A 12332-nucleotide genomic window follows, 5' to 3' on the forward strand; every position below is an offset into this window, starting at 1 on the left:
GACAAAGCGAGCCCTAAGCCTTGTGACTGCGCGCGGTCCCGTAGCTCTGTCTCGCGCTCGCGCACCAGAGTCATGGGGTGGGTGTGGGAGAGGGTGTGTCGAGGGTAGGACACCGCGGATCACATAGCAGTGACGTGTGGGACTTTGGACACGGTGATTGGCGGCGTCTGGGCGGCTGCTGCGCGGTGATTGGCTTGCTAGAGATGGGGGCGGGTCTGGCGCTGGCAGCCGTTAGGTTGACTGACTGGGATGGGGAGGTGAGGCAGCGGGGCCGAACATGGCGCGGAGCGGCCGGGCGCTTGGGAAAGTGCTCGCCGAAAGGCTCACGGCGCCGCACAGAAGCGTTCTCAGGTAGGTGGGGTCCTCGCGTCCGGCCAGTCACAGGGACATGGGCAGGTTTAAAGGGGCTGGTGACCCCCCCCCCCCCCCGTTCTTTCCCGTACTGCGAGCGCCTCCTCCCACCGCCTAGGCACTGGGAATCTCCCTTGAGCCGCTCCTCCAGCTCGTGAGAGGCGGCCCCTGCTCGCTCCACCCGGCGCCCGGGAGCTGAGTGGTGGTAACTAACAACGTTGACATTCGCCTTGCGATCAGTAGGCTCCAGAGTGAACGCGCTGGCGCTGGGCGGGGAAACTGCTCGCTCCTCTCGGAGCCCCCGTCTGGCTGAGGATTTGGGCACTTGGGGTCGTGGGGCTCAAGTCTCTTTCCAACTCAAAGGCAATAAATAGGTAGCTAGGTACATTCTCTGGGGAAACCCCAACATCACGCTGGAGTTAAGGGGATAATTTAAGGGTGAAATACTGTCACAGGAGTATTGTGATGATTCCAAAAAACTTTAGTGCAGATGAAAGGTCTGGTTCTGCTTGAAGGAACTGCAGAACATTAACAGTCTACAAACTGACACACTCTCTAGCTGAACCAATATATATAATTTTCGGGCACATTTCAAACATATTTCAAGACCTATGTCATGACATTTTAATAAATGTAAGGTTGATTAAGAGTCAAGACCTACCCACTTTGTGTCACAACCGGTTCTGTTGAACCCAGTCTTTCAATTATAGAGGCAGGTTGTGTGAAAACAAAAGAAAACTTGGAAAGCAAAATGGTCTCAAACTATTTCTCTTAATAAGGAGTGAAATAATAAAAGGGCTCTTCCAGTCTTTATTGTTATTAGGGAGCTGCTGGTTGTGCCTCCATGTTAAGGTTGAGGTACGGTGTGTGTGTGGTTCCCCTTTTCCCCGTATTTAAAACTGGTAATAAATAGGCTGGAAGTGAAATCCCTTCATGATGTCATAAACTACATTCAGTTGTTTGACACGGACTGAAGTAGCAAAATGTGGGATCTTTTTTTTCCCCCTCTTTGGAGGGGAAAAAAATGTAATTTTATGTCCTGTCCCTATTCAAGTGAAGTTTAAGGTGGGCTGGAGATACTAAAATAGTTCATCCTTGTTAAATGAAAGTAGCTTTTTAAAATGATTTAATGTGTGTGGTTTGAGGACAAACAACATTCCCAGAAACCGTGTCTAACACAGAAAAGCCTGTTATTTAGACTCTTGATACCTAGTAACATTTGGTACCTAGTAACATTTGAATATGGTTATAGCCTATCTTAAAGAAACACGTTGTTTAGGTGCTTTTGATCCAAGTGTAACTTGTCTTAAAATGATAGTGTGTTCAGGACTTTCTGCATTGAAAGTGAGATAAAGAATTAGGGGAGGGTAGCTATTACTAGGGTTTTTATAAGCACTATGTTCATGATCTACCAAATACTTAGCTATAGATTCAATCTGTACCAAACTTGTATATAAACTTATCTTTAACAACTTGTATAATGCATGCACCAAATACATACCTCTATCTATTAATGTTTTAATCAATAACGTGCTATTAATAAAAGAGGGAGAGACATTCAGACCACTTTTCCATAAAGCACTTTTTTTCCTTTGTCACCTAGTGCAGAGAGGAGCACTGTGGAAAGCTGCACAATTATGTGAAAAGGAAAGATGTCCATGTGGTATCTTAACACCACGCAGCTGCTTACAACCTTCTAATGTGTGAGCTTTGTTCTGCCTGTGTGTTGAGTACCAAACTAACTAATGAGGGAGAAATTGATGTCCACTGGGATTTGGAATGAGATCAACTTATGTCACATTGATGTCAAAGACCATAAAACAGCCACCAGTTGACATTAACTTGATGAAACTGATATTTGAGAAACTATGAATACGGTTACACTGGCACATCCTTAGTACTAATCTCAGTCTTTTTTATCATTTGTTAGATATCTCTTCTTCTAGTACTTGATTCTAATCAACTTTAATCTTAAAACAGATCTGTGTTTTTTTTTTTTTTTTGTAATTTAATAAAATCATGGAGTCTGTTATTTGAACATGTAAGATACAGTAGTAACTGTTTACTCCGTGGAGCATGAAAGCCCTGTGGTACCATAGTTGGTGTCCTAGCATTTGGAGATATCCAATCCAATCATTTGCTGCTTTAATAGTAAAAAAGTATACTAAGATGTGAAAGCTGGCTGCCCTGTTGCTAGAGAGGGGTGAATGCAGGACTAGAAGCCAAGTACTTCTGAATTCTAATATGGGCGCTGCTGCTATCTGCCCTCTGTGACCTTGAACAAATCACTAATATGCTACATCTGTTTCCCTAACTGCAAAATTGGGAATGTTTAGTGTTTGAAGATGGATGAACAATGAGTGTTGAGCACTGTTTTTTATATACCTAGACTAAATACTTTGCTACTTACTACATGTGACCTTGAAAGAGTTAAAAGTCTGATTCAAGAAAGCACCTATACTTAAGTCCCACTGGTATTACAGTATTTAAGTGATGTCTTCTGTAAGGATGCTTTCCTGTATCTTAGCTGAAGACAGCACATTCTTGATATCTGATTTATCTTCAGATAAAATAAAGAGAAAATAAACTGATGATGCAGTATTCCATATGAAACTTCCCCAGACTTGTTAACCTTGTAATTTCTTCTTATGTTAATCATGCCTGCCTTGAATGGTATTAAAACTCTAAACCAGACATTAGCTATCAGCAGTTATTTCTCATTGTTCTTATTTATGTTATTTAACATAAAGGATTGGGATTTGGAAGTTGCAAACCAAGTCTACCGGAAAAATGGTTTGAAATATTTTTACTGATCATTACAGAAATTTAAATACACATTTATTTTTGACAATGTATCACATACATAGTTAAAAACTCTCATGTTTTATTTTTGTCTTTGGTTGAGAGAGGCTAACTTAAATGTAAAATAAGGCCTATCCCAAGTTTTCTGAGTGCATTGACCAGGTTTATAGAAATTTGATAAAATAATTAATAAATCCTTATCCATATCCATCTCTCTGGCACTGCAAGACTGTTTCTCTATGGTACCCCTTGCCGCATCTTGTCACACTGTTGCTAAATTATGGGACTGTATTCACATCTTTTGAGATACAACTGTCCTACAGTCTCAAGGGTTTTCCAGATATTCAGCCTAACTTTCCCTTTCCTAATTTCATACCAATACTCCTGGTTGTATCTCCGATACAATCCCAAATAATTCTTTTCTGTCTCTGGTGTTTACAGTTTTAAATATTTGTAGTCTATGGTCTTGTTTCACATGTTTTATTACCTCACAAAATATGTATATATTATCTCTCCAGACTCTGATCGTGTTCTTTGCTCTCTTCTGAAGTCCCTCCCAGATTGGTTTTCGGCCTGCTAACATGGTGAACCAGATCTAAATGCAAGTGTAGCCCTGGGGTAGTTGTACAATCGAGGGTTAGTATTGCAGTTCTTAGGGGCTTAAGCATTTTTGTCAAAAGTCTTCACGATAGTTTTGAATAGAATTTAGTTACTCAAGTAGATATTTCCATTATATAAGCTCCTCAAAGCAGGGATTGTGTCCCAAGAATGTTTGTAAAATGGCTTGTATAATTACAGCATTATTTGAATGTCCTGTAATAAAGCTCCATTGAGGTGAGTGCAGAGCAGGTATGTGATGCTTCCATGGTGGTTTGAATGTCTGCCCCATAAGTTTACACTGTTGGTTATTGTAGGACATTATTGGGTGTTTCACAGGCTAGCAAAAGTTAATAGTTTCTTCTTTAAATAGTTGGCAGTTTACACTTGGTTATCATAACTTGCTAGACTTCAGTGGTTAAGGAGAAGTATGCTATGTTAAAAAAAAAACTTTCAGCTTATTGGGGAAGGTCAGTTCCATTTTTAACTCCTCATCCATATGACTGCTTGAATCTAGAGTTACAATTCTGATTGTGTTGTTAGAAATATGATAGAAATAGATAGTTCATTAGATATTATGGGGAGAGGTACCACTGGTAGATAGTAGAGCTCTGTCTTTTAAATGCATTGATGCCAGGAATCAGGTCTTCCTGAGGTTAACTTTTGTGTAAAATATATTAGTGCTTTTTAACAATGATAGATCCCAACTTAAGCAGAGTTGAGAATTTAACAGTGTAGATAGATCTATAAATGTGATGATTCACATTTAAAAACTGAAATATGCTTTGTATTCTTCCATAATCTTAAATTCATTGACAGAATACAGATATAACCTTTATAAGTATTTCTGAAAAGTAAATGATGAGGTTTTATTTCTGAAAACACTTGAGTTCAAGATTATATATGATGATCTCAACTCTTTCAGGAGAAACAAATGTCTAAAGTAGGATAAGGAATGTAGTTTCCTCTCCAAAAGGCCATGCACCCAGGAACTTGCTTTTTAAGAGAAATAAGGGGGGAGGAGAAACCAATTTCTTGTAATCTGAAACATAAAAATATGAATGTATTTATAATGGCATTCAGTTGCGTATCTCACTTCTTTTCCTGTTCACATATTCAGAATGGGACAAAATATTAGAGATGACTTCTGAAAACTATTTATGTATTAGCAGGAAATGCTGTTCTGCAAGTCAAAGTGAACTCAGTTTAGTGTATGGCCTCAGACTGACTTGAAGCCAAGTCTTAAGGGAAGGCCTTTGTATTTTACTGTGTGCCAATTTTTTTTCCGTGACTGGGAGCTATTTTTAGTTTCACCAAAGGCAAAAAAAGGTTAACGTTGCATCTTGAACAGCTTACAGACTGTTACGGAGTTCACTTTCACATCTGAATCCAAAATTTTCAGCAATACTGTAGAACAGATTGCCTATATGTCTCACTTTAATGTATGGAGTGTTGTAGCCATGTTGGTCCCAGGATATTAGAGAGATAAGATAGGTCATGTCATATCTTTTTATTGCACCTCACCCACCTTGTCTGTCTCACTTCATTGCATTAATAATTGTTTTGTTAATCAAAAACACACTATAAAAAACATTTTCACAATTGCAGGCACTTGGCTTCATGTGGTATTCTGATGAGCAGAATTCCTCCAATGCAAGCATCTGTAACAAACCGTACCTTCGAAAGAAGAACTTTCTTCAACATTGCTTCACCGTTTGGAAATAAAAGAAAAGAATATTCTGAGAGAAGGATTATAGGGTTTGTATAATAGAACTATGGAAATAGATTTATCTGTGTGCATTTGGTTTCCACAAGTTGTTGTAGATAACCAGAAATACTAGAAATGTTTATGGCTTATGTTTAGTGGTGACTAATGATTTTAAAGGAGCCCGACTTTCAGAAAGTGCAGAGTCTCTCTCCCCTCAAAATCAGGCCCCTTTTAAGTGCCTCAAATTGAACACCAAAAAATGAAGATACTAAAAATCACTAGCCAGTTTTGAAAGGTTTATTATGTGACTGTTGTCTTGTCCAGAAATTAAACCTGGTGTTCAAAAAAAATTATAATAAATAAAAAAGCTACCCCTTCTAGTGGAAAGAATGCCTTAACCATTTAATTTGCTTCTGCAGAAAACTAATTCCAGCAAAATAACAAAGGTATGAACTCAATTAGTTTTTCCTCATTTGCTCCAAGAATATGCTGATACTTTCCACTTATATTACACCTTTCATTTGAGGATCTTGAGTTCTTTTAAATTGCTATTGGGTGTGTGGAGAGGAAGCATTATCCCTGTTTCATAGATGGGGAAACAAAAGTACAGAGCTACAGCCCAGGGTGAAATCTGGCCCCATTAAAGTCAACAGCAAATCCCCTGTTGATCTTAATAGAGCCAGGATTTCATGCTAGGGCTCTTGGCCTCCCAGTCACATGTTCTGGATATGAGACACGTTATTTCCTCTTCAAACACTGCCTTTGCATGAAATGGCAAGTGATCCTTGAATTTCAGTGAGCTACATATGTGTAGCCAAAAGAATAACTTGGCCAACAGCTGTTATGTTTATGATCCTTTTTCTCTGGAATGGATTCTCTGTTCATTTTTCCAAAGCAGAACTTTCCTTTTTAGGATGCAGGAAAAACAGCATTCCCTTTCACTTTTGACACATCTCCTCTTTGTAGTTATTGCAGTGTAGTATCTCTCCTCCTGTAGAGCACCTTTGTTTAATTGATAAACTTGGATACAGCTGAGCAGGAAAAAGGACTACCTCCCAGCTGAAATACTATACTTCTTTGGTCTCTTAGTACTGAGGAGTGTTGGCCACAATCCAGATATGTCTCTCACTTGTGTGGGCTTTTTTTTTTTTTTTTTAATTTGTCAGACATATAATTATATTTGTTAATGTGACATTATTGCTGGATTCATAAGTCTGCATTGTTGACATATATTTAAAGATGGAATGAAATGTTTTTTAAACATTAAGGAGTTACTTTCAATCAGTGGTCCCCAAACTTTTGAAGTTGCCCCCCCCCTTGCCCCCTGTCCCTTCCGCCAGGAACGAGGCTCCGGCTGTGGGGGGTAGACACGGACAGGGGTAAAGGGGCCAGGGCTGGGTCCGCAATTGGGGGTGGATTTGTAGCTGGGAATGGGGCCGCTTCCAGGTGCGGCTCTGCTCCTGGCCTTGGCCGTGGGCCAGGAATGGAGCTGTGGCCAGTGGCTGAGGCTAGGGGCAGGGCCAGGAGCGGAGCTATGCCGAGGCTGGGGACAGGAGCCGAGGATGCGGCTGGTGGCAGGACTGGAGCTGAGCTGGGGGCAGAGAGGGTTTGGGTGGTGCTCCCTCCCCGCCCCCTGTGGGGGCTGGCCCAGGCCCACCATGCCCCCCGGACATCCCTAGTTTAGGGACCTCCATTTTAAATTGATAGGAAGCATGCAAGAGTTCAGGATCTCTTTCGTCTCAATTTGATGACTGACATTGGGACACCTAAAGCAGAAAAGGCAAAGTGGAACACACAGCCCTTTAATTGTTTGTAATGTCACCAGTTGTTTTAGGAGAAACTCAAGATCAGAATTTTGTTTTTAATTTTTTTTCCAAATGCTCCTTACAATTTTTTAATCTTTAATTTAAACCCATCCCCATACTTCCTTAGGGTCCAATCCTGCAAGGCACTGTGCACTTTGGAAGTCAGGGCACTCTGTACTTATCAGGAGGTGCTCAGCACTTTGTGGGTATGGGCTGATCTTACTTACTATTTCTAAAGCATCATAAATGTAATTAACATTTCAGACAAATAAGAATGTCCATGCCCCCAGCAATTTGCGATGTGAAGTTTAAACAAGATGTATGAGGGAAGACAACAAAATGCTGGGCACAGGATGAGGGTGATGTGAGGACAAGGGCTGATGGGATAAGATAATGGAGTTCCTGAGGTAGCTGATAGATGTATCTTGAGGGTTAAACTAGGAAGTTCACAGCATGCTGAAGGATTGAAGAAATGAAGGGTCTGGAGATGGGATTGAGCTAAGGTTTTCCCACTACGATAAAAGATAATAGGAAAAGGAGCCAGATAAGGGAGAGTGGTTACAGAGTAAAGAGGAGGTGAAATAGGCAGAAAGGAGGAGTTATGAGTTGAAGGGTTAGAGGCAGATAGAAAAGAGACTACAGCAGCAGGAGGATTCTTTAATTAGATCTGTTGTTTTCCAGAAGCTCTTGTATACTCATTGTATTGTATATGCACAAAATTTGACTTTCAAAGAGTCATAACTGGTTAAATCAAAATCAGTTTTCTTCGGAAGACTCTGACAGGTCTCAGTGAGGGCAATTACCATGTCAAATGGCTGCAATATTATTATTATTTGTGTGTGTCTGCAAGTTCGCTTTCTCCCCTTTCCAAAAGCAGCTGCAATTTCCCCTTCAAACTTGGCATATACTCAACACCCCTTTGCAGCCCTTTCCCCCTTTAAAAAAAAAAAACCACCCCAAAAATCATTTCCCAACAGAAACCAACTTTGGAGACACTACTGCAGCTTTGCCTTTAGCAGTTGTATCAGCTTTCCTAATAATACAGGATTTTTAAAGTTTGTATATTTTAAAAGCATATGCAGATCTGCTAAACATTAATGTGGCTGATTTGCTAAAGGGTGGGATGAAAAGATAAAGATCTACAGAATCTGTATCTCTGTAGAATTTACTGCAATTTTGCATTTGTCTAGAAGTCTGAACTAGAGGTATAAAAACTGTTCTGTGGAAAATCACTTGTGAAGTATTTGAAGAGCCTTAATGGATAACTAGGAAAAATAGCAACATTTTTTCCCATCTTCTGATATCCTTGTTTGACCATTACAAATGAAGGTGATATAAATATTTACTCTGGGCTGAAACTTCGTATATGGGTCAGAATCAGTAAAAATTCCGTTCCGCATTTACCTAATTTAAAAACTAGTTCAAGACAAGACTAGAATTTCCACTTTGCTTTCACCCTAAGGGTTTGAATGAGATTCTGAGTAAATGAGTAAAAAGTCGGGGGGGGGGGGGGGGAGGGAGAGGGAGAGGGAGAGGGGAGGTTTTTATTAAATCCAGCATTTTAGCCTAATGGCTTCCTTTTAGGTTTTTTGTTTCTTTGGTTTTGTTTTTGGTAAAGTCCATTTGATACAGAAGTCGCTGAAAAAGCCCCAAAACCTAAGACTAAAAGGTTCCCCCCTTTTTGAGACACTTCTAAAATTTAGTACCAACAGTGTTTATCTTGAAGAATTGCATGTTCAGACTGCTTGAAATTGGCTTTTAGCTTGCCTTTTTTTTTTTTTTTTTTTTTAATACTGAATAACTTAGGCTCCAATCCTGCAAACACTTAACGATATGAGGGACTAGTCATATGCATGAAATTACAAATTACTCATTTGTGTGTTTGTAGGGTTGGGACTTTAGCTCTCGAATGCAAGGGACTAATAGCAGCAGCTTGACAGAACAGATGGTGGGTAAGCACTGTGCTGGCTTCCCCATCTAGTTTTACCAACATACCTCATCCCAACCTGTGGCATCTTATCTATTCCAATGTCTTGCTTCCCTTGGGCAAATATTGATTTGTACCAAATTGCTTACAACTTGTTCTTAACTATTTTTAATTAGCCAAGTTACCTGTACATTTTTTAATAATAGCTATATTGTCTTCAGTTGATTGTATCTTTTGAGATTCTAAGTTGTATTATTATTAGAATGGAAATCTTCTTTATTTAGCTTTTTGTAAAGTGTAGTCAGCATTTACAGTGCTGAATAAATTACTGCTAAAATATTAAAAGGATGTAAGGCTGCAAAGTCAAGAACTCATACATTTTTGAAATACCAAAATTAAAGTTGCCCATGTAACTTATAGTAACTTGGAAAGCTTTTATATTTAAATTACTACAGTTTTATAACTGGTAATGTCATGTTTCTATTTTCAGGTATTCCATGCAGGAAATGTATGAAGTGGTAGCTGTTGTGGAGGACTACAAACTCTTTGTTCCTTGGTGTAAAAAGTCAGACATATTATCCAAACGTTCTGGATACTGCAAAGCCCACTTAGAAATAGGATTTCCTCCTGTAGTAGAGAAATATACATCAGTTGTTACCCTAGTGAGACCTCACTTGGTTAAGGTAATTCTTATTTTGTGTATTTCTTGTGTGTAACTTTTCCTAATATCCGATTGTATAAACTTAATACTTTAAAGAAAACAGGAAACTATGACTTCAAAACAAAATTCAAAAATGATTTTGAGTGGTGCTGTATTTTCAAAGACTGTGTGTAGCTTCTGTTCAAGACCTAATTACAGCTGAGGGATATTGAACATGGTTTTTAAAATGTGAGCTGCAAAGCAGAAAAATCTTTGCCTTATTCTTTTTATTATGTGAGAAATAACCAGCCATTTATGTGATATGTGTATATACAGATTCCTGGTTCTCTTCATTATAAGGTGTGTGTGTGTGTGTGTATGTGTGTATGTGTATAATATATATATATAAATAACTTAAAATTAATCTTGACTTACCCTTTTTCTTTGGGGAGTGGGTATGATGCTTCAGACACTTCAGCAAGAACTGTGGCATTGTCATCACTTTCCTCCAGCATTCATGACTTACATTATTTGGCTGGAAAGGCTCAAGCCCTTTAATGGTGAAGGCTTGCTCAGTAGCAAGACTGATGAGAAGATGGAGACTGTGTCTACTGCTCTGTCTTTCAGGTTAACCTGGTCAGAAGAGAAGGAACCTACCTCATCTTCTTTCACGTTCCAGAGGCAATAACTTTCATCTGTTTCCTTTTACCCTTCTTCATAACAGTTTCAACCATGGCAGTAACCAAAAAGGCAGATTAAAAGGACAACATTTTAAGCAGAGGTCTGGCACTTCAGCTGCTCTTTTGTCCTGTACACCTACTCAGGCTCAAATCCAAGGGTTGCTTGGGAACCTAATCTCTATTTCTTTTACGCTTCTTCGTCCCACACCTCTCCTTCACCTTGGGAATTGTCTCCTCGATTTTCTTGCAGCATGGAGTGGAATTGTCATAGATAACTTGTGTCAAAGATAACTGTTCGGTTAAACAGCCCAAATCTGTTCTTTCTCCCATCCCCATTCTTTCCAGGGATTCCTTTTATAAAACAGTTAAGAGGAGAAATGGATTCCTTGTTATGTATGGGAGATATAAGATGCCAAGACAGTACAGTGGGGGGAAGGGCTTTTATTTAAAGTACTTTCTCATTCTGGGGGGAAAAAAGGTGGTCTCCCACCGATCATGGACCTGAGACAGCTGAACAATTACAGCAGAAAGTTCAGGTTTCACATGCTGACTGGACTCTCTCCCTGCTGTTTCCCTACAAGACTGGCTCTTGACCTAAAAGATAACGCTGAATGTAGACATCAGGCTGCTCATCAACTATCTCTTAATTTACAGCGCACCTTAAAAGAGCTCATCTAGTCTTGGAGAAAACTAGAGCAGGGGTTCTCAATCTTTTTCTTGCTAAGACCCCCCCCTCAACGTGCTATAAAAACGCCAGAGCCCAGTGGGTTCGGGGGGGGGGGACGGACGGACCCTTGGGCATAGGCATAGTTTTACTTCTATTTTTTGGGGGGAGGGAGGGGGAGCAAGTCGGGCTCAAGCCAGCTGTGCACAATGGGGTCCAGGGAGGGAGTGCCACCTCCACCCCTGACTCACTGAGGCCACCCAGCCTGTCTGGGCTGTGGGGGGATGCAACCAAAAAATATAACTCAAAGAGAGGAGTCAGTTCAAGAAGCTTGAAAACCACTCAGGGTGCAGGGAGCAGGTAGCTAGGGGCTGTGTGGGGGTGGGGGAGGGGCTCCTAGTGTGGCTCCTGGCTTCAGCCCAGCGCTTCTCCTGGCTTGTGGAGGGAAGGGGGTGCCAGACTCAGCTCCACACCACTCCCATCTTGAGAGTGAGGGGGGAAGGAGGATGGGGTGTTGGCTTCAACCTTGCACCGCTCCTGGCTTCGGAGCACGCTGGCTTCAGCCCCACACCGCTCCAGGCTTCAGCGTTGGGGCTCAGTGCACTGGGTTTCAGCCATAGGGCTCCGCGGACCCCCTGAAAGGGCTCGCGGACCCCTGGTTGAGAACCACTGGACTAGAATACTTCACCCCTAAGAGTGTTGAAGGGAGAAATCTATTTTTGGTGCTTAAGGTCTCTCCCAGACCTACTGTCTTTGTCTATACGAGGATTTTTTCCCCTAAAAATTCCCACCGTTCAGATCCATCAGTGTTGGCAATGTAGGAATGTTACCGTAAACAAGGAGCTGCTGGCATTCTACCTTGTGGTGTTATGGTGGCTAAAACACCAGCAGCGCCTACCCACCATTGCTGTTGCTGACAGAGTTGAATTGTTGATATCAACAGTGGCAGATGTGAAGGAAAACAATTCTAGTGTTGATGCATCCATTGAGGCTAGAAGAGTTGCCAATTGGGGAGCAGCATTTGGGTGACTCTTGAAGCGGGAGCATTGTTCAGTCCTTCTCTGCTGGAAGTATGGCCAGCCCAAATCTGGGTTTGGACAGCAAACAAGAGTGAGTGAAAATAAGGGCTACGTTGATCTTCTAATCCCAGAGTGGAGG

The 12332-nt window shown here is 40.9% G+C and overlaps 1 protein-coding gene across 5 annotated transcripts in view; it reads left to right on the top strand.

Moving 5' to 3' along the window:
• Positions 1-12332, top strand: part of COQ10B (coenzyme Q10B) — a 19446-nt gene continuing 7114 nt past the window's right edge. The window contains exons 1-4 of one of the 5 annotated variants that reach the window (XM_005294300.3): positions 200-351; positions 3672-3789; positions 5359-5508; positions 9681-9873. In XM_005294300.3, coding sequence (XP_005294357.1) covers positions 5384-5508; positions 9681-9873 — 318 coding nt within the window. In that variant the 5' untranslated portion in view covers positions 200-351; positions 3672-3789; positions 5359-5383. Of the gene's footprint in view, positions 2055-3671; positions 3790-5358; positions 5509-9680; positions 9874-12332 lie in introns of all 5 variants that reach the window. The other 4 variants (XM_005294299.3, XM_065560887.1, XM_065560886.1 and 1 more) reach the window with 4 other exon arrangements.

Source organism: Chrysemys picta, chromosome 11 (genome assembly GCF_011386835.1).
Source record: "Chrysemys picta bellii isolate R12L10 chromosome 11, ASM1138683v2, whole genome shotgun sequence".
Lineage (NCBI taxonomy): Eukaryota > Metazoa > Chordata > Testudines > Emydidae > Chrysemys > Chrysemys picta.